Source organism: Archocentrus centrarchus, chromosome 17, assembly GCF_007364275.1.
Source record: "Archocentrus centrarchus isolate MPI-CPG fArcCen1 chromosome 17, fArcCen1, whole genome shotgun sequence".
Lineage (NCBI taxonomy): Eukaryota > Metazoa > Chordata > Actinopteri > Cichliformes > Cichlidae > Archocentrus > Archocentrus centrarchus.
Genome location: NC_044362.1, coordinates 31,206,949 through 31,234,831, shown reverse-complemented (window position 1 = coordinate 31,234,831; position 27,883 = coordinate 31,206,949). Strand labels below are relative to the sequence as shown.

At 41.4% G+C, this 27,883-nt stretch overlaps 1 protein-coding gene across 9 annotated transcripts; it reads right to left on the bottom strand.

Annotated features, from left to right (window-relative positions):
* Positions 1-122: 122 nt before the first annotated feature.
* zmynd11 (zinc finger, MYND-type containing 11) lies at positions 123-27,692 on the bottom strand. 9 transcript variants are annotated; one of them, XM_030751381.1, is made up of 17 exons: positions 27,453-27,692; positions 23,335-23,470; positions 17,939-18,098; positions 16,808-16,831; positions 15,760-15,849; positions 10,423-10,584; positions 9,596-9,673; positions 7,924-8,016; positions 6,343-6,430; positions 5,491-5,546; positions 5,290-5,367; positions 4,845-4,963; positions 4,410-4,701; positions 2,521-2,595; positions 1,718-1,996; positions 1,366-1,551; positions 124-1,196 (listed from the first exon to the last, which is right to left on the bottom strand). In XM_030751381.1, the coding sequence occupies exons 2-17, from the start codon at positions 23,463-23,465 to the stop codon at positions 1,074-1,076; spliced, it is 2,034 nt and encodes a 677-aa protein (XP_030607241.1). In that variant the 5' UTR covers positions 23,466-23,470; positions 27,453-27,692; the 3' UTR covers positions 124-1,073. The 9 variants fall into 9 exon arrangements, with proteins under 9 accessions (XP_030607242.1, XP_030607241.1, XP_030607239.1 ...); XM_030751379.1 differs by lacking the exon at positions 15,760-15,849 and having other exon boundaries at positions 4,419-4,701; positions 27,453-27,691; XM_030751375.1 differs by lacking the exon at positions 15,760-15,849 and having other exon boundaries at positions 125-1,196; positions 4,419-4,701; positions 10,408-10,584; positions 27,453-27,691.
* Between the last annotated feature and the right edge of the window lie 191 nt (positions 27,693-27,883).

Below are 27,883 nucleotides of genomic sequence, written 5' to 3'. Positions count from 1 at the left end.
GTCACTAAGAAAATGACACAGACGACGCTCTGAAAAATATACATAACATTTTTTTACACTGCATGGGGAGGGGGGGGGGGGGGGGGGGGGGGTGGGGGGGGGTGTCGCTAGATCTTTTCAGGTACGTTCGAAAAAGGTGCGACTTTTTGGCAATATTACACGCATCTGGGTCCTTAAGAAAATGAAGTGTGCAAAAAAAAAAAAAAAAAATCCCGTCGAATCAGGTAACCTCTCTAAGATCCAGCTCAGGAAAGATTGCTGTACATTTCCTCAAATTTAGAACAAATTCAAAACTTTTTTATGTGACTCATAAAAACAGTTTAGTCACCAAAAGAAAAAAAAATGTGCATAATTACAATAAAAATCTTACATGGAAGATTTCTTCTGTCGGAATCTTTTAAAGCCGACTTTTTGACCCTGTTCCCAATAAGTGACTTTAGGACAATAAAACTTTAGGTAGAAATGGTAAAAGGTGCCATCCACCGCAACCATTCACAAAAAGAACAAACTGCATCATTAAAGTCAGCGAGCCTTTTTTTAAAATTATTACATCAGTTTTGTCTATGAAAGCGGAGCTCGATGGATGCTGCGATGGTGCTCACGGTACCGTTTTGAAATGTTCTGTAAGATGATGGCGTGCTGCATTACAGTAAGAAAAAGGTTTATTTTAAAAATTCAGGTAATAAAATGTATTTAGTTAATGCTCATCTGTTCCTACACACTTAAATAACACATTCTCTGACACAAAATTAGCACTTCAGTAAAATAAAAAAAAATCATAACTCATAACATTTGAGCCACGCTCTTGAACAAACTGTTCACTGGAAAAATAAAAGTATAGAAAGAAAAAAAGTCATTACAATGGGTACATTAAATAATAGAAACAAAATAGGAACAAATCGCTCAGCACGCAGAAAAACATCGGGTCCACAAAGTTTTCAGGAAGGCAAGTCGAGAAGCAGGAGGGAGAAGTGTGTGTGTGGGTGTGAGTTTGTCGTAGACACTGACTGACAGGAGAGGGCGAGAGCCAATGGCGTGCTGTGTACGGTCGGGGATAGGCGGGGCTTGTTCATTCATCTCTTCCTGCGGCAGGTTCTTTTGTGGTCGGCGTGCCAGTGCTCCTGCTGACACTTGATGGAGCAGTACGAGGTGTTCCAGCAGCAGTGGTACATGGCCTCCTCCTCGCAGTTATAACACTGCACACAAACCAACGGAGAGTAAACACACCACACACACCGAGGCACAAACAGAGAAGACATCATAATAATAATCAACAATATTTTTAAATGGCTCACAAAGCTGGATTTCTGGCACTCTTGAAGCCGTCAGTGAGCATGCTGATGAGGTCACTGATGCTGAACTCACCCACTGCTTCTTCTTGGTCTGAGAGATGAGCTGTTTGTGTTGGGCCACCAGCTTCTTCACCTCCTCCACCAGCTCCTCTTTACACTTCTCCTTCACCTGCTTACATTTCCTCTCCATCTCCGCCTGAGCTCCAGCCACCGCTTTATTCACCGCCTGCCGTTTCTCCTCCTCCATCTCTGCACGGAGCTGCAGTGACACACACACACACACACACACACACACACACACACACACACACACACACACACACACACACACACACACACACACACACACACACACAGTGTGTAGCTGGTCCAAAGTGCCCTTCCACATTAGAAGAACAAACGTCAGTCATTTCATACAAACACACCTTCTCCAGAGCTTCCCTGACGACCCTCTCCGTCTCCCTCTTGTTGTCGGCCTTCATCATCTCCTTGACGTCGTTGAAGACCTTGGTGTACTTCTCGTGGCACATGTTCTGACAGGCGCCGTCGGTGTTGGTCTGGGTGCCGCGGTGCAGCGTGCGCGGGGACCCCCCGCTGGCCTTCTTGGTCTGCGTGGACACAGACAGTTTTTCTGGCTGCTGCGGCGCCGAGGACACCGGGATCTCCTGACTGGAGCTGACGGCCTCCATCTCCGGCTCCGGGTCCTAGCACAAACGAGATAATGCTTTTAAAAAAAGAAATAAAGAGTGACAGTTTGGCAATCATACAAAAACAGACAGGAATGGGGTGCTTTTGCATCAGCTGTTGGACAGAGTCCAGCTCCACTGTCTCGGCCTGCAGCCGGTTACAGGAGTTCTTGTTTAGCTTTTCTAACCATCTGAAAAGCATCTTGTGGGATCTGTACTAACCCAGCCTTTTTTTTTTAAGTTAATGCAATATTTTAAAATTATTCTTAAAATAATAACTTAAAGCTATTTGAACACAAACTGTTTGTGTGTAAATGTTTCAGCCACTGAAGGGTCTGAGCATTCCAGATTTAGGAGTGCAGATCACGAAGTGGTTCCTGCTGGATTTTGAAGAACCCATCCTTCTCAGCACAACATCTGCATCCAGAATTTCCCGACCTTTATCATTTCCCTCGACCCCTAAACAGAAGATTTCCACCTCCACACTTAGCATCAGGTTATAAACCCTACTACTAACATTTACCTTCTGCTTAGTTACTTACACTGACTTCCTCTTTGGGCTCAACCAGGTGACTCCGACGGCTTTTCTTTGCCTTGGGCTCTTGGCTGCCTTTGAGCTGGAAAAAAAGAAAAAAAAAAGGTCAACATGAAACGACTCTCTTGGTGTTCCAGCAGGCTTTCTTAAAATATCACAGAAAAGATGAAAGCATACGGTGCTGTAAGGATATTATGTAACTTTTTGTAGAAAGCATTTTATTTTGCTTTCTAAAAGAAGAGAAAAGACCACAATATTTTTTTATTAAACATCAAAGGCTCATAAAACCTTAAAGTTTGAACATCTGTAGCAAAGCAGAAAAATCAGCAGTAAAAAAAAAAAAAAAAAAAATCTGACCATCTACCAAACTGAGCCAAAAAGATGTTTTATAGCAGTGTTTATGTGTTTAATGTTTTACTTACTTAACAGATTAAAAGCAGCACTTGAGTTCCTCCTCTGCTTCATTTTCATATACTGTGTACCTCTCCTTCATAATTATGACAGTATCACCATCATAATTTAAGGATTTACATCCAACAACAATGCTGCAGTTCAGCCACCAGAGGGCACTCTTTATTTTATTTTATTAAATCTGAGCTTTTATTTTGTGCCAAACTGTGTTATTGTTTCATTGTGTGTTTTTCTCTTTAAACAATAACTTTAATGCATCAACTTTTGGTGCAGAGAAGTTTTATTTTAAACTACCCGTCATTGTGGTGTGTGTGTGTGTGTGTGTGTGTGTGGCTTTGAGATGTGTGGTCGATTAAGGTTTCATATTTACAGCCATGAGAAACAAAAAGTGTGCTACAGACGTGAAAACCTCAGAGGAAGTTTAAACATTAGTTGTGAATTTACTGAAAAATAGTGAAGGTGGGAAATAACTGAGAAGGTGAGAAGAAGAAAGTTACAGTTAAATAAGTTAAATAAAGTCCTCATGTGGGGATGATGCATTTATTTTACAGCAAAACACGATAAAGTCACCACTGCTGAAGTAGAAAACACTACGGAGCAGAATGAAGCAGAAGATGCACAAAAGCCAAAATGTAACGTCCCCATATGAGGACACACAAATTTAAACAACATTAAGAACATGGTTCATTAACAAGACCCAGCAAAAGACATGTCCCTGAACAAGTGAACACAAACAGACACACAAGAGGCGGTGAAGTGAAGGTCTGAGGCTGCTTCTGGAAACACCAACAGCTGATCCCAGAGCAGCAACGTCTCTGCCAGATGATGCTACAGTAACTTGTAGCTTTTTTTTTCCTGCTGTATTGTTGCAGAAACACGTTTTATAAAAACTGTCTCCACCAAAAGTAAAAACACTAAAACTGCATTTCACACCCAAAACCTCAACTTCAGCCACACAAACTGGAACATTAACAGTTTGATTTACACGATCGAAGTTTTCAGATGACAAAACCCCAAAACTAAAGAACAAAAGACACTTTTTCCCGTTACCTACTGATCAAAAAGGTAATACAGCCCTTTTGATCCAGGAAAACTGAACTTTTCCTGCCTTTAAGGTGAGCTGCACATTTTTAGGTTAAGTCTTAAGAGCCTACATTTAAGGTGGACTTTGAAACCACATTAAAAAGTATTTTTGAAACTATGAAACAATAAAAAAGTCTGTTTCTGGGGGTACAGCTGATATTGGGAATGTCTGGGATGTACTGGATATCTCGGTATATCAGTGGAAGAGCTCAGAGGACGGCCGGGGAGAGGGGGATCTGCTCATCTAACACTGCTGCCACAGACCCGGACAAGCAGAAAAAAAAACATGTTTGGAGTGGAGAGGAGGCATGCAGAGGCGAAGACGAATGAATGATGTGTAGAAATCTTTTCTAAACGCACAAAGAGGAAAGAAGGATTTAAAAGGGTGGCGGCCCCACTTACATGGCGGACCTGCTCATTGCTGGTGGAGGAGATGCTGGACTCGGCTTCGTCTGTCCGCTCCAGTCTGTCCGTCCTCACGCTGCCCTCCTCCTGCTGCTGCCGCTGACTCTGGTTCTGTTGGTGTGGCGGGCAGCCTTCCTCCATCTTCGTTTTCCAGAAGCGTCCCTCCCTCAGGAAGCGCTGGTACACCTCCAGCTCTTCGCACGCTTTTTTCCAGCCATTGCTGCGCTTCACCTGCAGCTGCTGGACGCTCACCTTGATGTCCTGGATGTTCTCTGAGGGGATCCACGCTCTGCAGGCCAGAAAAGAAAAAAGTCATTAAGAGTTATTTGTAAGTAAGAACCTGGTGTGGAACAGCCTTAATATGAGGTGCTGACTGAGAACAAACAGAAGTTCATGCTGTGTACTGCTGTGCCGTCTTCCAGCTGTGCTCACCTCTGGTGCTGATGTCCAAAGAAGCGTACGTCCACCTGGTTGTCCTCTCTCTGGAGCACTTTGGCTGGCCAGTAGCCAAAACCTTTCATCTTGGCCCACACCAGGTCGTGGCTGGGGCTCTGCCAACGCAACAAAAGAGGCAAGATGTAACCCAGACCTGTGAATGACTCATTATACACAGATTTACATTAGACGTGTAACACTACTTCTCATTATTATTATTACTGTGGGAAAGGTTTCACAGATTGTTTTGTAGAAGCTATTCGGCCACATGTGCTCCAGGTTTAGTCCTCTCAGATCACAGAGGACTCAAACTGTTTCTATGATTCTGATCAGTTCATAGATGTGGCACACACCAACACTGCGTCTCACAGCTGCCGTCAGCACACACGGCTGCACGAATAAAAATCTAAAATGACATCCGAGGCAGTTTGTTCATACTCACACAGGGATAGCAGAACCAGTTGTCGGGCCGCGCGTTTGACAGGTAGAAACAGTTCTTGCATAACAACAACTCGTTCAGCTGGAAGACAGAACGAGTGGGAGAAAGGAGGGAGAAGTGCTGAGCGTCGCTTCACACTAATAAAAATGAATCAAAAGGAGGCACGTGATCAACTCTGAACTTATCCGGAAGATAAAATGCTACCTCGTGGCACGTGTCACTGAAGAGCAGCCGAGCAATCTCCGCCTGGTCGCTGTGAACTGCACCAAACAGGGAGACAGATTTTACAATAAAGGAAAAACAATCCTGAAAGCTTGATTCACATCAGATTAATCACAGCAAAATCAGTTTGGCTTCATCACAGTTAGTCGAGGAAAACAAACACACAGATGTGACAAAGTATCAGGACTGAAGGCACACAGAACACTTTGTGCAGTGAGATTAAACCCAAAGGAGATCCTTACAATAACCTGGTTTTGGTTCTAACTTCAGATCTCAAGCTCAGTTTGGCTCCTGGCTGAACTCAAACCCAGCAGGTGGTCCTGTTTGGTCCCCTCAACAAAAAGCTTCTGCGGGCTCTCCGGTCACAGTTTGGTGAGCAATAAAATCTCAATACTTACATGTTACTTACAATCAAACCCCAACTCCAACCCGCTTATGTAGTTTGTGAACAACATGTGAAACTGTCTAAAATTAGTGTTAACTGCAGATCTTATTTTAGGCATCAACAACAAAAAAAGCACTTAAAAACAAAAAAATAAACAAAACAAAAACAATCGTTTTCCTCTGATGAGCCTGAAGTACAAAAATACTTTGATTCTGCCACAGCTGGTATCAAATATCAGGCTTTTTTTTGTTTCCTGACTAAATATTTATTGATTTAATTCAATATTTATCTGTTTTATTTGGGTAGAATTCTTGTATAGCGACTACGTTTGCACAACATTCAATATTTGGGAATTTTGGCTTTTTGTTTAAAGGAAACAGTTTATGGTAAGGTCAATAACTAACAACAAACTTCGAAATGAATGTCGAAGGCAAACACATTCAACCCACCTCCGTACAGGATGGCAGTGTTGTGAACAATCAGCTGAGCGTCTGCTTTGAACTCCTCGAAACTCTTATACTTCCCTTCAGACAGATTCTGAGTCAAAAACAGTGAAAGTTGGTCAGTGAGAGGGAAAGAGCACAAAAAGGTCTATTCACATGCTGTGTGTGTGTGTGTGTGTGTGTGTGTGGTGACCGACACGCAGGAGGTTCAGGGTAGGGCAGAGTGCTTATTAACACACACACACACACACACACACACACACACAGGCACACACACAGGCACACACACACACAGGCGCACACACACACACACACACACACACAGACTCAACATGTCTGGCAGAGGTTGGGTGTGATGCACCGCTGACCACAGCACAGCAGAGTCCTGCCTGACTACACACACACAAACACACACACACACCCAGGCAATAAAATTCGACTAATGCTGGCAGAAAGGACACAAAAACTTTCCCTACAATAAAATAACTTTATGAAACATCAGATTTTAAAACATTCTGCATTTCACGGTCACTGCACATTGTCAACTCAAATCTGGGACCTTCTTAGAACCTCAACACAATGACTATAAACAATGTTATGCAACACTTAAATAGAGCCACAAAAACGATGTACTTGTTATGAAGTACAGACCTCAGATTTCTTACATATTACGTTTCTTTAAACTTTTAATGTTTCATGACTTTAAACTGGCCGACAAACTTCCACCTTCAGTCGGCCTCACCTGAGTCGATTTCTACAGGAGGAACTTTCCTCGAACTAAACCCTGGTATCATCTGAATCCAGTCATTGGGTCCACCTCTCAGTCTGAGAATAGCTTGAGAAGGGTAATAGACCAAAGCTGATTAGCTAATCAATAGTCCTCCCGCAGCGCTCACTGGACCGCTCGTTTCTCAGCCGAGAAATCAGCGTTTCACGCCACGATGCCAGAACAACCCGTCAACTTAGGAGGGGATGAATTCAAAGTTCTGGAACCTGGAAAGTTTTTAAGAGTTCAAAAAAGGCGTAATCATAATTCCAGGAGCTGCTCTCCAGGCTTGTTGAAAAATATAAAAATGTTCTGGCTGAATAACAATTTGCTTCTTAAATATATTTCATATACAATGGTTCAGTTACAGGGTGAGAAACTCTGGTTATAAGATTAAATCCGTGCCTCGGTGTAAGAATCAGTGATGTCCAAATCCAGCTCTCAGGAACACGCTTCACAACTCAAGATTTTAGGAGAGCCCCGGAAATGATTTTGAAAGCAGCCTTGAAATGGCAAAGTCTGCACAGTGAAGGTCAAAAATCCATGAGGTGCAACGACTAAATCACATTTTTGAGTGAAGGGAGGCTGGCTGCACTGACCTGTTTGGGTAGCTTCATCTCTCTTTACTTACGTACCTCTGGATGTTTTCATGTCACTAAAGTACAAAACTAATAGATTTAATTTCAGTAACAAGAGACGTTTGTGAGCTACACTCTCAGGTGTGTGAACTCTGACCTTACAGGAAAAGTGTGATAGCATAAATACTTAAATGGATAAATGTAAGCCGAGCAGCTGGTGAGGGTGCTGAGCCTGACTGTTACCTCTTGGATGTTGGTGACATCCAGTGCCGTGTGGATCAGTCGTCTGTACATGGGATGTTTAGTGTCTTTGCCTTTTTTGTTCAGGTCCACTGCCTGCAACATAGAGGAGGGATGATGATGTAATCCAGTTTGGCAGAGAAGAGCAGGAGTGTGTTAGAGGAAAGTGATGGAGTGATGAGGGAGGGAAAGCCCGGGAGCCCTACAGTGATAAAGGCAGCATGCAGGGTAAATGATGAGATTTAATATGCCTTTAAGTGGGAAAGACGGGATCGAGGGAAGGACAGCGAGAAAGATGGAGACTCAACAGAGAGGAGGGATGGAGAGCCTGAGCAACGAGTCTGTTGTGATTTGGTGCTATATGAATAAAACTGAATAGAAAAAGATGAGTGAAGGCACGGAGAGGTAATGGAAGAAAAGAGAGGAAGGGTTGTGTATGTGTGTATATATATATATGTATGTGTGTATATATATATATATATATATATATATGTATGTGTGTATATATATATATATATATATATATATATATATGTATGTGTGTATATATATATATATATATATATATATGTATGTGTGTATATATATATATATATATATATATGTATGTGTGTATATATATATATATATATATATATATATGTATGTGTGTATATATATATATATATATATATATATGTATGTGTGTATATATATATATATATATATATATATATATGTATGTGTGTATATATATATATATATATATATATATATATATATGTATGTGTGTATATATATATATATATATATATATATATATATATATATATATATATATATATATATATATATATATATATATATAGCTTCATATTTGTATTCTTGGACTCTACTTCAAAATAATCAATATTTATGTTCAGTCTTGGTGCAGCTCTCAGGTCACAGGCTGCTGAAACTCTCTCCTGCCCTCCTTTCTGGCCAGCTTTCTGCTGATTGGCTGTTTGTCACGAGTAGAGGGCTTGAACACTGGGTGGGCAGAGCTCTGTGCCTGAGATGCCCACATTAAAAGACATGCAATTCACTGACATCACAGAGAGCTAAGAGCTGAAAAAAATATCTGAAATGGGGCGTTCAGGGCAGCGTGAAGCCCGAATTCTTGTGCATCGGCTGATCTGATTATTTGAAAACTTGGCCATGAGCATCCACATGTGTATGCTCATGGCCAATCAAAAGCCAGTATTTGATTTAACGTGAGATAAGCAAAAAAAAAAAAAAAAAAAAAAAAAAAAAAAAGCATACGAGAAAAAAATAATAATAATAATGAAAACCATTCATGGGGGTGAGAATGGATTTGTGATTTTTTTTATTTTATAGTGGCCACAGCCAAAAGCCAGAGTAAAGGATTAAAGGCTTCAAGCAAATAAATAAAATGATTCTTGCTTTTAGTCAAAAACATGCAAAAATCTTTTTCTTCCTTAATTAATGAAAGAAGAACGCAGCAGGTGTGAGCAGGTGAGCGTGTTCAGCAGGATACAAGGTAAACAAACTCATCAATCTTGCACATTTAAAGGCCGTTTTTGCAAGATTTGCAAAAATGCTATACGGACATTTTGCTGAATTCCCACAGGGAGGTTTGATGAGCTGTTTGACAACAACAACAACAAAGCTGTATAACAGCACACGCTGTTCTCACCCTCTCCTTCATACGCTGGACAATGAAGCGCAGGTATTTACACATCTCCTGTTTGTTCAAGTTCTTCTTTTTACTTCCCTGATGATGCGGGAAAAAGAAAAGAAAAGAGAGACAGATCGATTACAACACAGCAGATCAGGTTCTGACCTGTAACACAAATAAAAGTTATTTCAATATTCACTCATTATGGCCCCTGACAGCTGACAGAAAGGCAACATCCTAAAAATATTAAAAGAAGAGCGAAGAAGTGCAAAGAGGAAGAGAAAGCGACAGCGAGACAGAAACTGATCTATGTGCGAGACGGAGCCAAAAAAATTAATTAAATAAATAAATAAAAGGAGAGAAACAAAACTGTCAGGCTGCACCATCAGCAGCTTTCAACCTCCCGAGACCCTGCGTCCATCTTGGCTTTGCTGCACCTCATACTTCATTCTGCTCAGTAGTGTTTTATACTTTGTTAAGTCATGTTGTTTTTGTTGTGTTAAGCTATAAAATAATCCCACTGTTCACATCTGAGGACACTTTTTTTTTTCCGCAAAAGTAACAACCATGTAACAAAATACAACTTCCTGTTCAAAGAGGAGGCTTCGTTTATACACATATCAGGTCCAAATAATCACAAATATCTAACAGAAATTAAAAATGTATCACTAACAGGAGCTCAGGTCTCAGGAGGTTAAAGAACGACTTTAACTATAAAACCTGCTCTTAACCCTCCAACAGCCCACGAAAGCAACGAGGCTCAGAAAATTCATTCTTCACAAAAATATGCTTATTAGGTATTTTTTTAAAAAAGAAAGAGAAATACAGACTGTTTGAGCACCGACCCTGCAGACGACACACTGCCAGGGAGATCCTCCGTCTCTGGGCTTGAACTCCTCCGACAGACACTTGAGATGGTAGACCCGGAAGCAGTTGTCACACGTGAGCACGTCGCCTGGCAGGTGACACTCGAAGCAGTACCAATCGTGGCTCTCGGTCTCCCAGTCCTGTGAGGAAGACACAGCAAAGCACAAGTTTGGGTGACCCCCCCCCTCCAACCCGCCAACCACAGCAGGGGAGGAAATGATTTTCTCCATCCTTGATTAAACCGAGCTCAGTAGGATGTCAGGCTACAGCGCAGAGAGACCAGTTAATTCCTGAAGGTGTGACACCGAGAAGCACCAACCTGTTTACTCAGCATCGAAACCCTTAAATATGTCGGCGTTATTGCGAATAAGAAGGTAATCATCAAACATGCCAAGAAAATGTCTAAATTTTAGCTCATGTGACTGAAAATCTGGTGGTATGATTGTTATATCTGTGCACACTCTGCCCTGGTGCACTGCAGCAGAAACTTTAAAATATGCCATTTCATTGAAATTCTACAGGGATCCTCTCTAAATGCAAATTTGCCAAACTTCCTCACACAGCATGGAAAAATTCTGGATCATTTTGAACTTTCCATCCTGAATCTGATTATGGAGAAACACTCCGGGCATCGGCAGTGAAGTCATTTTGAGGGAAAAAAAAAAAAAAAAAAGCTAATTTGGACGAATAACACCGGCCTTGTGATAGCTGAGTAAAAAGGTCAATGATTCAAAGTGTGAATCAGCGAGATCATCTGGGAGGAAAACTAAACGAGGGAAATTTCTTTCCTCCCAGAAAATATGTTAAGCTGCTTTTCACAAAGAGCCCTTCAAGCCTTTTTTTTCTTCTCCCGTCCTTTGTGGAAGTACTCGGCAACAAGAATGAAAATTAAAAAAAAAAAAAAAGACAGTGGTGAGCTCCTACAAGGTGTGAATATGGTGAATGGTGTAAGTGATGAAGAGGAAGAAAAAGGAAATCTATTCAATTCTATTCTATTGTATTCGCAAAAATGCAGTTTACCCATAAATCAATGCAGACTATGAACAGCTACAAAGAGCTCTGATGAAGGTTTATTTGGCACACACAGAAACTGTAAATTAAAATTTCATTTTAGCCTTTTCTTTCCAAAACTTTTTAAATCACTTTTCTTTTATATATCCTCACTTTGTGGTTTGTTTAATTTTAATGAATGCTGCTTCTCTGGGCAATTATTGGCTAGCCTTAGGGCTGAGCATCCATCCTCATTACTGTGTTACACACACGTGTTTACATCTCTGCAAGCTCGCTTTCTTATGCAAATGTGCAACATTTAACATTTAATTTAATTTCCTTGCAAGGAATTTAAAGTAGAACTGCATGAGTACAGACATTGGAGTATAATTCAGGTATATTATTGTACAAATTTTAGGCAATACCCCAACACACACACACAGACACACATGCACACAGCTATGTCTAGAAATGTGTGGCCAGTGACAGTTTTCACAAATGTGGTGCAACAGATCTGAAAATAAAGCCTCTCAGCTTTGACTCAAGAGGTTAAAATAATAAAAACAGTGCAGTGACCATCGAGGATTCACAGCCATGTTTATACACCAAAACGTGAGCTTCTTCCTGCCTTTTTTCAACAATAATTAAAGTTGTGTTAAATCTGAAGTGTTTATAGAGGGCAGCTAATGAATGGACTCCACGTTATTTCATCCTGATACAAACGCGGTTCACAAGCTGTTTTTTTTTTTTAATCCTTTTCATTGGGGAGGTCAAGTGAGTTGCGCTGAAACAGGAAGCATAAAGCACTAGAAATTCACGTACTTATCAGCCTGTCCAACTCCTCCCACTCACAGTCTGGACCGACGCAGTGGGGGGGAGCAGGCGAGTCGTGACTGAGTGCAGCTCGAAAAAACAAAGCTGCACTTCAGTCTCTTTCTTGATTTCTTCTCCATGTGCTGCTGTAGTTTAGGTGGAGAAAGCCTGGAGGAACTGCAGCACTGATCAGGTGGAGGGCTTTCTGATGAAGCCTGTTTGCCTCCAATTTGTTCAACATTTTGATGAGAGAAGTCAATGTTACACTTTCCTAAATACCCGTGACAATTTTTTTTTTTCCAGCAAGAATTGAAAGTGCAGAGCTGTAACTTTGCTGCTTCATATCTGCTGTCGGGTCAGAGCTCCTCTAACAGGAGCCTGGGGATGAAACGAGCCCAAACAGACAAAAACAAAACCAAAGAAGAAAAACGGCTTTTTTCATTTTTATTTTAAGTGCTTCCTCATCTCCTCTGGAAATGCACCTCACAGCATCATCTTAAAGGATCTCTCAATCCCTAAAATCCATCTGGAGGACAGAGCGAACACAAACACTGTATGGTAGGAGGAGGACGTCACAAATATATTCATTTTGTAATCATAAGTTATTCTAGTTATTAAAAATTATTAACTGCATGATCAGACGAGTAACTACCCTTCTCCATTCGTAGGTTTAAATAAGAATGGATATCAAGTTGTCATGAATGCTCTCATCCTCATGTGAGAGTGAATATTAAAGAGTTACACACAGGAACAATCACGCAGCCATTCATCAATTTAACCTGATGCTGCTTTAAAAGAAGACTCCAAATTGAGAAGGTCTTATTTTATTTAATGGACTAGTCTTAGTCCCTCCTGATGGGAGGGACTAAGACTAGGCAAGGAAGGAGGAAATGAGGAAAGGAACTGAGAAAACTGAAATGAGACGAGAGGAAAGAGCGACAAAGTGGAGACGAGACAGAGCGACCCACACTCTGAGATCCAGACTTTTAAAACATGATCTCATCAGCTGTAAAAAAGCGCATTAGTTAACCTCTATATTTACTATGGAGCACCAGCAAATACATATACTCTAATTAGAGTTTATTCTGATCAACAGTAACCGGCTGAAGCTGTGTGTCAAACTCTCTCCATTTCCTCCAGCTTACAATGAAATTGTTGTTTTTCTTTTCTTTATTTTAATCATTATTAAAGTCTATATGAACATGTTTAAGGGTGTCTTACAGATTGACATGATGGCATTTTGTAATTAATGATTTAAAAAACAAGGATCACTGACAGATGATCATGTTAGTAACTGTGGATGCTCTGGTAGTTGTGAGTTAATGCCATTCATGTTCTACAGGTCTTCCCCCAAATGTATAAAAACATGGAGAAAAATAATGGGAAAAAAAAAAAAAAACAGGTGTAGTTCATTAATGCAATATTTTTAATTAACCCCTTGAATTAAAGGTGAGAGCCTTCACTTCAACCACATCTCTTCAGGCCTCTTCTCTTCCTTGACTTTAAACTCATACCCTAAATTTATGTCCCCATTTCAGGCACACACAGTAACTCGCAGCACGCAGGAGCGATCGTGGGCACATCACATATTTTCCCTCAAAGTTTATCTGGGAGCAAATGAGTCCACATGAAGTGGAACCTCAGAGATTCCCAGCTGAACAGAACTGAGGGTTCAACATTTAAGTCCATCTGGACATAAACAAACTAAAAACCTTGCACTGATTCGCCAAAGGACTTCTACTTTTTAAAGTGTAATAGACTCTTCACCCACACAAACACTTGAAAAACACAGAGATGGTGCTTGTGTTCTGCTGAGTGTCAAGAGCCACTTCACTATTGTTGGACTGCCTGATGAAAGACGAGTGGCCGACTTCAAACAGCCGGAGCTCTGCGAGCCAAGGACGCACCGTCTACGGTTTCAGCAAAGTGACTTTTAACAGAAGCGTGGACAGACTTGGGCCCAAGCACAACAGATATTATTACAATAACAATGAATACTGGCTCAGCAATGCCCATACAAAAGATACAGATACTACAATAAAACTGTGCTTAACCGAAGTTCAAAATCCAAAGCAATAAGCTTCAAAACCAAGTGAGAAAATCGGTTTTTGGGGTTCAAATCACAGACTTCTCCTAACCGTGAAATACTTCTTTGCTTTTTCAGAGGGAGAAATGTGCCAAAGTGGGGGCTTGGAGAGCGTCAGAGGCAGAACGGCGGCAGTGAGAGAGTTGGCTGCCTTTAGCCCGACTCTGGTTAACAGCTCTGCGCTGTCAGAGTCAAGCCGGGACACGCCACGGAGCCGGGCAAGGTCGAGCAGCAGGGTTAGCGTGCCTTATTGTGACCCACAAAACTCAACTCCAGGATTCATCTCCACTGCTTTCAAAGCTCTCTCAAATACTTGACACAGATGAATCTGTACAGCCTTTTTAATAAGAAGCCTTTTTTTGCAAGTTCTCAAAAATATTTTAATCTTTAAAAACTTTTTCCACTTTTCATTTAGACTAAAACTTTATCACTTTGTGGCTTAAAAACATTATTACTCAAATAATATTCCAAGTTAAAAGCATTCTTAAAACATATTTAATCACATAATTTAACTATTTGCTATGCAGCCTGTTAAGGTGGAGAAAGGTGGTGCACCGATCTGCATGTTTGGCCATCTGGCAGTGCCACCATTGCTGCACTGTTGTAGCTTATGGTGTGTACTGCTGCCTGCAGACAGTGAAAACTGCATGGGTAGTTGACACAGTTGGGCAGTAACCTGTACTTAAGGTTAGCACTGCTGATATTTTTGGTCGTCTGGTTGCTCCTGTTAGAGCAGCACACACAGTAATGAGCTCATTGAGTTAAATTATCTCCATTTCAGCCCACTAATGCTGGCTACCTGATGTTGCCTGTGTCACCACGTTACGCTGGCTAGCATCATGTAAGGAACAGTTTTATTCCAGCTATTGGAACTGCGTCGCCTGCATCTTCAGCACTGCACTGAAGACAAACTCATCAAAGAGCATCTCCACTCTGAGGCCTGTGCAGCTTTCACTCAAGTCTCAGAAACAAAAGATGTAAAGGATGAAAACAGTGTTTGCACAAGAAAGCTCACAGAACAATGTCAAAATAATGGGTTAGTAGCTGCAATGAAATAATGTACGCAGGCTCTTTTTTTTACAGTGTCTAACACTACTGTCAAAGCGCACTAACACAGCACATTATGTTCATCATCATGCATCATCAGTGAGTAGATTTAAATCAGTTTAATAACCAAACTTTCAGTAACCAACAAGCATTTAGGGGTTGTTTAATAAATCCCCCCCTTGTAGATAAGGTGACCCTGGATTGAATCCAACCTGGCCTGAGGCGGTGCTTTTAAAAACTTGTTTTCAAGAACTTGGTGGTGCTATTTTTTAAAAGTTATGGCCTGTGTGCAAACGCCGTGGTTATCCGTTTGAGGACCAAATAATGTTGAGGTCAACCAAAGGACACAGCTCACGCCAGCTGGACTGAATCCAAGCACCTGCAGAGGGAGAGCTGGCCTCCATCTAGGCACTGCTTCACAGCGCGTCTCACATTCGAACTCCGGTCTGTCCGCTGACTGATTACTAACCTGAAAGAGCCAGTCGGCCATGTTATTAGCAGCAGGCACGGAGGAAACTAAAGAGCACAACCACACAGACCATAATCACCCAGCCCCCCACCTCCACTGTTTCATCATTTTAAAATGAAGAGAGAAAAAAATAGAAAACAAGCATGCCAGACAGAAGTTAAGACCACAGCAGGACACACCGTTCTGAGGAGAACTACAACTACCAAGACCAAAATACTACAAACTCACAAATGCTTGCTACTAACCTGCGGCTATGCTAGCATTGCTTGTCATCTCGTGTGAAAATATGATTGTGTGGAGCAAAAACCCAATTACTTTTCAAGCTGTAACTTGATATTTGACAAAGTTTGGCAGGTTTTTTTTTTGTTTTTTTTTAACACCAGTAGAGACTTTGTGTTATTAAAAATAAAAATCAAGCAACAGCACATCTGTAGATAAGTAGCGAGCACATAAGTTCATCAAGATCACTGATCACTTCCGCAAGAAATTTGGCCACGTGGACACAGCGCTGCAATGGACTTTCATGAAGCTTTTTACAGCATAACTGAATGACAGCATGTAATGTCTGGCAGTGTGATTACCGCTGAACTCTAGGCCAGCAAGCAGAGCGATTTCCAAATGGAAACCGGATACATAAATTCATTTATGGTGCAGCAAGTGGACTCAGTCACAAGCATTACAAGAAGACTGGATTTCTTCGCCACCGGCACATAAGGCTCTCAATCTCATTTCATACAGCCTCTAAACTTTTGCACCAACCAGAGCATCCAGTATGCTGTTTAGTTTTTCTGCAGCCTGCTTAAAAAGATTCACTCGAATCCCTGACTGCACTGCGTGTGGCAGAACTGATTTCTCACAGAATGATGTTAGTTTTTTTTTTTTTTTGGGGGGGGGGGGGGGGGGGGGGGAGCAAATGGAGAACAAACCCTGGATTTGAAAATAACAATGCAGCCCTTACCTTGCTTCCCTCGGCTTTCGGATCCTGTGATTGCAAGTGATTCAGAGAGCAGTGTTTAAAAGTCCTGCTGCTAAAATGCCCTGGGCTCCAGTGGACATCAGTGTCATGTCCTTAGAGACCAATGCCTTTCTCCAGTCATAGAAATGTTTTGTGATGACCCCACAGCATATAAAGCTTCAAATCTAACATGCTTTCTATGATTTCCATGACTCTCCTCTATTCTGTAGCCACAACAAATAACCAGTGATGCAAAAAAATTTTCCTACAAATGCACATTAAGTCAGTGTGAACTGTTACATGAGCAAGTGTATATCACAAACTTAGTTTCCTATTATATGAAATCAAATCAGCGGTTGGTGTTTGTCCTGTATGTATGTCTGATGACGCCCATGTGGTTTAATAGGTAACGTGTGACATTGATACAGCCGGTTTTAGCACCCTTAGGGGGGAAAAAAGCAGCAGTTTCAAGACAGCCACCAAATTATTTAACTCCACTTGCACTTACAAAGTAATCCATACAGCAGCCTTTTGGAATACAGATGGAAAAATACACAAAAGGTTCTTCCCAGGCAGCGCTGATAAACTAAAATAATGCACTCTGCACAGAGATACTGTGACAGACTGACTGCAAGCATCACTACACTGCAAACACTTCCTCATTACTAACAGGGGAAATCAAACAAGTACTGCACATTAAAAAAAGAATAATATCAATAAAACTGCAGAAAGTAGAAACTGATGAGGAGTTTTTGCTGTACATGCTCACTGAGCTATCATTACTGAAAGCCTTCTATTAGTTCAAAATAGCACTCCTCCTCCTCCTTACCCACCTGCCTCTGCTGTTTGGCACCTACACTTAAGAGAGTGCCTCAGCTGTAGTGTGTGCTTTTACTTCCTAGCTTAAACACATTATTAAAAATGATCAGTGAGGAAAGAATACATCATACTGTCTATTACAGGCTGGTAAAGAGTATAAGTTGTCATCAGGCACGTTCAGCTGTGCAGAAAACAGGCACCAACATCGTTTTCTATTATCACACTGGGTACGGCATCATTTGGCGGCCATTAACACAGAACTCAGACAATAAATTCACTGTTGCCTGTGAACCTGATAAATTGTAGCGGGCTTACCATCTCATCCCCAGGCAGCCAGTATCCCTCCTGCTCGATGCCGGCCTTGGAGCCCTTGCAGCCAACAGTCAGGGTCTCCACCACCAGGCCGTCCTTCACAGCCAGGCTCAGCTGTCTGGCGGTTTCCTTTGGGTGCATGCCAAACACACGGCTCAGGTACCTGCGCAGGTGGGAGTGGAGATGTAATTGTGAAAAATCACAGAGGCAGCTGTGCTAATGATAGCCATTTTTTCCATGTTGGCCAAAAATGAGCATTTACAATCTGAAGCAGGTGGAACACAACGCTTAAAAAAAAAAAAAAAAAAAATACTTGCATTAATGTTGCTGTTGTAAAACTTTAATCTGTCCTCATGAGCCAGACCAAGAGCAGCACCTTTCTCATCCTTTAAACCAGCTCTAATACATGTACACATGTGTATCAGATAGAAAGTCTGCATTTGTTTCCCACTGTGTTAAAATTAGCCGTCTCTCTAATTTTCCATCCACAAAACCCCAGAACTCCATAAATTCATTTATGATCTTCAGAAAGCAGATTAGGGATACGTGTGGTCTTTAAAATTGCAAGCAGTGAAGGACTACTTCATCAATTTCCCCTCTCACAAGCCGATTCCTGCAGCTGCTTGCTGATTGGCAGGACAATTCTCTGAGCAAGGTCATGCATAGTCTGCTGGGGCAGTCAGCCAACAGACAGACTCCAGGATTTCCACCAGAATAGTTGTTAGGCCAGGAGGTTAGCACAGGCCCAGAGGGTGGGTGGTGAATACAAGTTGGAGAGTATTACTTAAACCAGAGGAAATCAATGTACCAGGGGATCCTGACCACGACAGAGGAAGCTCTACTAATACATGACATTTCTATTTATAGCTTTCTCTCTACACCCATCCTCTAAACCGCAGCAGAGTTAAAAATAAAGAACTTTTTTCCTGCCGAGCTCCCCCAGTTTTAATCTCATATTGCATCAAATGTATGCTTAGCTGTGGCAGGATGAGAGGTTAGAGCTTTTTTTACCAACTTAATCTGTTCTGCTGTAGCAGTACAAAAGTGCAATCAGTCCAATTAGTACTAAAATATAATATGAAAAGTAAAAGCTTAATTTTATTAAACTTCTGAAATTCCTTTCAATTTAAATCATTCTGCTAATTAAAATTGCAGAATGATTAAAATAGTTTCAAAAAGAAAATGCAAAAATTACCTGCGTCGAGAGGTTTCGTCACACGAATGAGTCAAAAACACACGTTAACATTCATACAAAACAAACCAGCGAGTGCTCAAAATTAAGAAGATGAACCCATCTAATGTTCGGCGTTTTGCATAAACCGCAAAACAGTCGTCAAATTGATAAAACAGCTGCCAATTAATGTTCTGTCAGTGGTCTAATCCACAAATCATGTCAGCTCCAGTCACGCCAGCTCTGCTGATGTGTGACTAGTTGTCACACCTGGATTTAATTACGACCCATTCCAGTCTACTTATGCATCTTGTTTGCATAGATGGATAATTTACCATTTATTTGCATAAAAAAAAAAAAAAAATCAAATATAGCAAACAAACCAATACAGCAATTAAAGACACAGAAAGCAAAGAATTCAAATAGTGATAAACACGGCACTCAGTTATTCATTAGTAAAATTTGCATGGTTTCTATTTATTTTACTGAACTACATTCCAGTAAATTTAACAGTTGGTTCACAGTCTGGGCATTTGTAGGTTAGCAATTAGGTTTGTTAATATTTAACTAATTGATTATAAGCTGCCTGAGAGCTGTGCCAGTGCAGAGGCAGGTTAAAGATTAGCCTCTGCCTCACCATCTTTGGTCTCCTTCTACATCATCCATCACCTTTATAGCCACAAAGCCTACACGGTGAAATTAAGCTGCAGTGGGGCTACGGAGGGAGGGGAGGTTGTACAGCAAAGCTGGTGCATGCCGGTGCTTGCTGTTGCCATGACAACAGCCGCTCACCGCCAGTATTCATTTGGCGAGCAGCCAGGTCCCAAGGTGCTCGCCAACTTGCTGAAAAGAGATGCGCCAAGTGTTTCATTGAGTCTGTGCTCCATCCGCCAACTGAAAGGAATGACTGATCAGCGAGGTCTGCTGTGGGTGATTTGTCATCAATTTACATAGTCTGAACAATGAGAAACTCTCTCAGCAGATACAAATCAAGACGGTTAAAGCGCTGTGACGCAACCTGCTGCAGATTCAAGGTTTCCACAGTGGGCGCGAAGCAATTAGAGGAAGGGCTGAGCTCGTGGCAAGAATGGCAACGAGTGAGGAGAAGCTTGGATCAGTCAGAACTTTGCTGCCAGTCAAAGTATTGATCCATGTCTGGTTTGGCTTTGAGTACAAACAGCGTCCAACACAACAGCCAGAGCTTTGCCTCTGCAGCTTGAGTAAACAAAGGGTAATATAAAAACAACAACCACCCCAAATACAGATTAGAGCTGAATATGGACCCAAACTCGTACCTCGGTACATTACACAAAAGCAACTCGAGCGATGTCACAAGCACATCTATTAAAACTAGGCACCGTACTAGTCAGTTAACAGAAATACTAGTCAATTAAACTAATCCTTCATAGTTTATTGATGTTCAGCAGACGTTAACGCTTTGAAATATTACTGCAGCCACGCTCTGCCCGGGCACACAGCAACATCCTTCTCTCTCTGCAAAATAAAACACAGGACAGCCTCGATTTTACACTCTGATCGAGAAAATGACCGGCTGCATTCAGGATTTGTCTCAGTCAACCGCCAAATAACCACTCACCTGAGCAACACATAACCACCTATACAGCTATACACTAATTATTAATGTAAGCTGCACTCAGCAAACACTGCGTCCGTGCCATTCTATTCATGGCACAAAGTGGCACAGCCAGTCTTGGGCTTGTTACTCAAAGAAAGTAATGCGCTCTGTTACTTAGTAACTCCCCTGAGAGAGTCATTTTTAACACTACTCTGTAACACAACTTGAAACATGCTGTCACATAATTACCAGTAAACAATATAAACCTGAGGTTACAATCCCACACGCTAACACATATCTTTATCCTAATGAGCAGACACAGGATCTCTGTTTTAGTGTTTACGTATGAAGACAAAGCTGACAACACAAAGCAAAGCTGCAAACCAGCCTGAAGACACTTCAAAGAGATCGCCACACTGAACTACACAAACATGAAACAAGCCTGACAGAGCTTTTGTTATCTGGTGAAGATCAGGCTCCAGGCTGCTGGGCCGGGGTCGACATGCACTCAGTTTCCACTTCACTCTGAGTTCTCTGTGCTAGCTTTGTGATAGCAGGATGTCTGCACAGATACTCGCAAAGAGCATTCATTTAGGAACAGTTAGCCTTCTCTGAAAGCGGGGGTGTATGAGGGTATGCCAGGTGACTTAACTACAGGAGATGGTAGCAGACACGCTCCCCCCCCCCCCAGGCAGGAACATCAGCACAGAAACTGAAGCCAGGACACAGACAGAGGTGACAGATTTTGAGCATCTTAAATAAAGCTCTCTCAGTTTAAGTGTACAACATATTTATAACATTTTCACTGCTTTATCATCTGGGTGAGAGCCCCTTCCAGCGGGGAAGCTGATTAGACACGAAGCCACTGACAAAAAGCACGAGAGCTGCTCATCTACCACTGCCTCGATTAGTTTGTGTTATTGCATGACTTGTTTTCAATGAATCCGTTTGGATTTGGACTAATGTGTTAAAATGTCACACAGTGGGCAGACTGAGCGTCTGTATTCTGCCAGGAAAAAAATGTTTACAAACAGGCTTTTTTTATTTATTGTATCGTTTCCATAAATCAACAAACTCTGGAAACTTTTGCCACATGTGCAACTAAAGTCTGAAGATTTATGTAAGGTATAGTTAAAGATCAATTTTGATTTATTACTCATTGTTGAAGCAGGGGTTGTTCTCCCTCCTTGCTGAAGAAGAACTTGGGAGGCGCATGTACTCTGACTCAGAGTCCAATAAGCAGAAACAAAAACACAGCTTTACAGCACAAACACTTTTTATAATACAATATCAACCTTTATTTACACTCCAAACTCCAAATACTGCACAGCCCAAGCAAACCATAACTGATTATTCTAACGATCCCTGAATCACCCAATTATTGTGTGAGGGTCTGCTGCTGTTCTCCATTTTAAAAATGATTGTTTTGAGGACTTCATCTCAGTCCAGGCAGTTTTCACTGCTAACATTTTGAAACTGATTAAATGGAAACACACACACACACACACACACGCACGCACGCACGCGCGCACGCACGCACGCGCGCGCACGCACGCACGCGCGCACACACACACACACATACACACACACACACACACACACACAGCGTGTAGCTGTAGATCAAAGTGATTACTGGTATGAGGTATTTAATTTTGGGTAGATTTAAAGTGAATTCACAAACAGACATGAAGAACAATCCCTAAAGGGCATCCCACAAGGATAAATGCTGCCCATTTGAATACGATAACAAGCCAAAAACAACATTACCGCCAACTCAACAAAAGCATCTGTTATGCTGATGATAATTATTTTGCCACAAAAAAGAATCAAAAACAACACTGAACACTCGAGATGAGCATTTTGCTGCTTTTCTGTTTTGTATTATTTTGTAGTGAAAATTTTAAAGTCGTTACGTTGGGCTTCAGGAACCTGCAATAACATTTTCACTGTTTTCTATGACTTTAATATCTAAAACAAAACAATGAAATAAAGGAACAAGTGATTAAATTACTGACAATAATGATACTTAGTTTTTGGCTTCGTTTCACCTACTACAGAGAAAGCAGGTTTTTTTTTTTACACTGGCTGCCCATCCAGTCACAACCCCAATAAGATGTGCGTCTCCTCCCAGAATCGAACCAGGGATCAAGTCACCGTGTAAACCACTAAATACAAAGTTATTTGTGAGTTATTCAAGGTTAAGATTAATGAAGTAGAAAGACTTTTTTAAAGAAAGAATTCAATTTATACAGCGCCCAATCACAACAAACAGTCGTCTTGAGGTGCTTTGTACTGTATGGTTTTTACTTTACAATAACTACAGTCAAAAAAAAAAAACTATCAGCAAGCACAGTGGGAAGCCAAAACACCCTTTTAACAGGAAGAAACGTCCTGCAAGGGAAGAAATGGCTTCACACTGCTTTTAATCAGCTCAAATAATATAATCAGGGAACTGCTGGGTGCTCTGCTCGTGAGCACCGCGCTGAAGTTTGACTGATTCTTTAGTTTCTCAAACTTTTTAAAGGTTCTTTTCAAAAAGATTCACATTTTACAACATCTATATCAATACAGTATCTATAATAGCTAACTGCCAAGCTAAACACAAGTATTTATATTCATACGTAACATCCGTGCTATCCGCCGTGGGCTTACTTTGAGATCCTGTCCATGTTTGCGATTTGTTTCTGGTTGCGTATGACCTCGATGGCCTCCCAGACATACTGGACCACCTTAGGGTCCGCCTGCCTCTTCTTCACCACGCGTGACATGATTTCCTTATTCATCTCAACTGTAGAAAACAAAGGGAAAAATATAAAATCAGCACAGGTTTTGGTTTTCTTTCATAAATTCGCAGCATGATAACCACAATACAAACAGATAAGGCTGCTCCCTTATGGGAAAAATCATAATCACAAGAATCATGGAAAATAACTAATGCTGATTATTCAAGAATATTACCAACATCACATATTTACTGGACTTGAAAATTAAAGGAATCGTTTTAGACCTATTTTGTTTGCATAATTCCTGACAGCCAAAATATTAGCTGAAATTTTTAGTCCAATAAATCATTCAGCCTTAGAAACCCTCAGAAGACTCTTCAGATTACTACAAGTTACCAAATGCCTGAGGCTGTGTGTTTGTCACTGTAACACCTGCAGCAACACCCCTAAAAAATAAGGCACACTGACAGTGATAGCACGGCAGTTGCAGCAATTATGTCTATTTATCTCATAAGACAACATGGTAATACAGTCAACCCACTGCATTAAAGTACATAAATGACAACATACTTGTCTAACTTTGGTCAGCTAAACCACAAAAAAGCAGCGTGTAGCATAAAGCTTCAAGTTCTCGCACATTTTCTCCAAATATGAGATGATTTTATATTTTCCCTGCCTCTAACAAATGTTTTGCTGACATTAAAACTAGTTAATCATGAAAGCAGCAGTGAAGCACAAGTTCACATTTTGCAGGAGCCTCATAACGAGATACAGACGCCATTTTCTTTACAAACGGTCGCACGGTTTAAGAGCACTCGATGGTCGGCAGGGACCACGACAGATAACCAAAACCAAAAAGTGAGCAGGATCCTGTGCGACTCTCTCTCTCTTACATCGGTGCTTTGTAACACTTGCGTGGTCATTTCATACTTTGCAAGTAGTGTTTTACTCAAGTATTCAGACTGTGTATTTCCTCCCTATTAAAACGGCCCTGAAACCAGGGATAAAGGAAATGCTGAAAGTCAGAGAACAGGCGTCTGATGCAGGTCCATAGTTTAGATTCTGATCAGCAGAAACAGGAATATCACGCCAGCCTTGCTGAGGGTGTCTCGTGTTAAAGAAAACTTTCTTCCTCCTTCCACCTCAACTCAAGATGAAGAAATGTGTACCAGTGTTTTAAAAACTGCAAAAAATAAACTTTGGTTCTTCTAATATCATCTAACGTCAATCAAAGGTGAAACTCGTGGCAGCTTTTCTCTTAATGCAAAAAGAAAAGAAAAAAAGCTTACACTGGCATAAAACTATAAATATTATTTGGATTTATTTTACAGTGCCTACAAATATAACTGAAAGATATAACTTTCTAATCTTTATTTTTCCAAAGGAACAAAAGAAAGTTGCTTAGTTAGACGAGAGAAACGCTAATCAAAACTTTGTTGGAAATTTTGCATGTGGTAGCTTTGATATAATAAAAACAAGAAGCCCAGGACTGCCATTCCTCACGTGTTAGGTGCCTGGCAGTCAAACGAAAGCTACAAAGCAACTGTTTTTCTGCAGGTATTATTTTAAAAATGTGCTGAAATTCCATCTCCTGTCATACACCATCTATGTGATGCTCCAATATGAGTCTTATTTTGCCTGAAAAATAGAGATTAGTGCTGTTTTTGTCAATAGGAGGGCATTTTTAATACGCTATACCATTTCCCTCCTAACCATGTGGACATCAAAATAAATACTGTATTGGAACCGGAGGGAATTCGACAAGGTAAATTCTTCAGAAGGGTCTGAATAATACTGGTTAGTTCGACTCTTCATTGTGGTGCTCAGTCCTGGCCTGCACCAAACAACTTAAAAAATTCAAATCCAATTTTATGCTGTGCTCCTCTTAGCCGTCCGTGAAACTTAAGATGTCACTTTCATAAACCCCAGCCAAAAGCTAACCATAATAAATCCTGAAGCATTTTAACATAAACGAAGACGCTCGGCTTTAGTGCACTTTGAGGGAGAAGAGGCTGTGACAGATGTTGACAGAGGATATTTATTCGACTCTTTTCTCATGAGAGAATGGTCCGCGGTTTACACTGAAAGAAAGAACGTAAGAACAAGCCACATGTTTGTTGGAAGCAAACAAGTAAAACACCTAAAAATAAAGCTAAGCTAAAATCAACACAAAGCATGCAAAGCATCATCTGTGGCAATGCAGCGGTGCATATTTCGGTCGTGGTCAGAATGACATTAGGCACGGAGTCGGATGTAATGCTGCTTCCTTTTTGCTCTGTGTGGGTTCTTATAAACAGGCCTGATGGTTGTGATATTGTATATGCTGCACGACACGCTCACATTAAGCACTTATGATACACAACTGGATTAAATGCTGCTGGCTGTTATTTTTACCACTATTTTATATTTAAAAGTATAAATATATAATTTAAAAAACATTTGGCTGACGATATTTAACAGCATATGTGGCCAGCGTTTGTCTGTTGAAGCACATTAATTTTGTACTGGCTAAAGGCTCAAAGATGGTGTGCCTAAGGGCTTTAAAGCGGTTTGTTTCCCCTGGCACCAAATCTAAACTAAAACAAACAAAATAAACATACAAGAAAAGTGCTGGGAAAGGATTTCAGCAAGATAAATAAGAGCTGGATTTTACAACTTGACGAGTTTGTGCAACACTGAATGGAACAATCTGAAAACAAAGATTTCCAAGGCTGAAGTTTCCGCAGTGTTAAAAAGCAGCACATTAAAAGTCTTATTTGGATAGTTGGAATCAAACACAGTGAGTAAATATTCTGACATTTCCATGCAAATATAGGAAAAAGCAAGCCAGCATCACGGCAGAGCTGGAGGGAAAACAAAACGAGGTGACACTGAGTAATGTGAGCTCCTCTATTCTGTGTCAGGCGCAGTCGGTGTGAACGGGTGCCACCTGTGCAACGATGCCCTCGTTTCCTCCGTGCTGCCTGCGCCTCTCCTGAGAGTTCACACTGTGTGATGACAGGACGCGCGGCTCTGCACGCCAACGTGCTCTCACATCAATTAAGCAAGGTGTGCGACCCAGGAGCCCAATTAGAAGACAGCCAGCACAGGCTGAGTGGGTTTCGTGACTCCCGCGGTAAACAAAGAGGACACACCGCGCTGTTGTTCCCTCACTAGAAACGCTGACAGCCCCACCTGATGTTATGCCAAGTAGACAATCTTACCCATCGGTTAAAATGCCGATTAAATCCACTCTGACGGGCTTTCGGGTTTAAAGAGGGCAGCGCCGTCTACACATTTTAGCACCACTCTGCCATTTACCGTTAGCCCGCTAACAGCAAGCAGGTCATAATAAAGGCGAGCGGGGCATTCTCTGATGAAATGAGCGCATTACTACACACAGATTTTAAAAAACGCTCGTACAATATTTAATTTAAAGAACACACTTGTCATAACTTGTACCATCGGCAACAAAGAGGGAGCCGAGGCAGGCCACGGGCACTGCAATTGAAGAAGCTCAATTTAGCCACTAGCAGGCTGGCTAATGTCCAACTCAAAGCTTGTCAGGACAAAAAGGGTCAGTTTTGTTTAAATTAATTCAAACCAGCTCGGTTGTACCGTAGGTTAAATGAGAGAGAACCGATATGCCAGAGAAGCAAAAAATAAATAAATAAAAGGCTAATTGCTAACCATGAGATCGTTACGAGTTGCTTTTATCAGCAAAGCTAGTAAACTATTACGCAGCTAGCGTTAGCTGACGGGCAGGTAAAACAAGCCAGCTCGTCAGCAAACATAGGTGAGATTCACAATCGCGGCAACGAGCTGGTAGCAGGAGCACACACTAAGACTTGCCCGTCGCCACAAACTGGGCCAACTAGTTACCTACTGGTTTGTTTTGAAGGGCGCCATGTTCACAATCCTCCATCATGGGGACAGGAAAAGCAGCCACGGCTAAGCTAACGGCGTTAGCGCCTCTAGTTGCTGTCTAGCTACCCGCAGTGTTGTCACAGAGCCTGAGCCATTTTCTCCAGGATTAAAAAAAGAAGAAAAAAAAAAAATCAAACTCACCTCCGCCTCAGTGTCACAAGCACACAGCGCTGCAGAAAATCCGTTAAGGATTGGACTCGAGTCAGCTTACATTAGTATTTTTCGAGCTACTGGTTGGTGAAGGTCTGTGTCCAGCTTGGCTGAGAGGTAAACACAGGGCAGACGGAGCCGAGCGGAGCTGCGGAGCCACAGGGAGAACTCTAGCGGTGGAGTCTGAATCACTGCAGCCAGCTGCACCCGCAGCCTGCAGCCGGGAAGCTACAGGGCAGCTTCGTGTCAAATCACTGTAAGGGGGAGCAGCTGGCTCCACAAGGCTGCCCGGTGGGCATGCTCTCTGAGTCTTCAAACGACTTATTTGAACAGGATTTAAAAAACTGTATACTTAACGTGAATGGGTGCCCTCAGCCTATTAGGACTACTCTTGGAAAATAAGTGGGAAATATTAAAAGGAA

Excerpts from the sequence above, each read along its gene's own strand:
- zmynd11 (XM_030751381.1), bottom strand. The coding sequence starts at position 23,465 with ATGAATAAGGAAATCATGTCACGCGTGGTGAAGAAGAGGCAGGCGGAC. Across the intron at positions 15,850-16,807 it reads CGAAAGCCGAGGGAAGCAAG|GTTAGTAATCAGTCAGCGGA; the intron begins GTAAGGGCTGCA and ends TGGCTCTTTCAG. Across the intron at positions 5,547-6,342 it reads CACTGCCATCCTGTACGGAG|TTCACAGCGACCAGGCGGAG; the intron begins GTGGGTTGAATG and ends TGTTTGGTGCAG.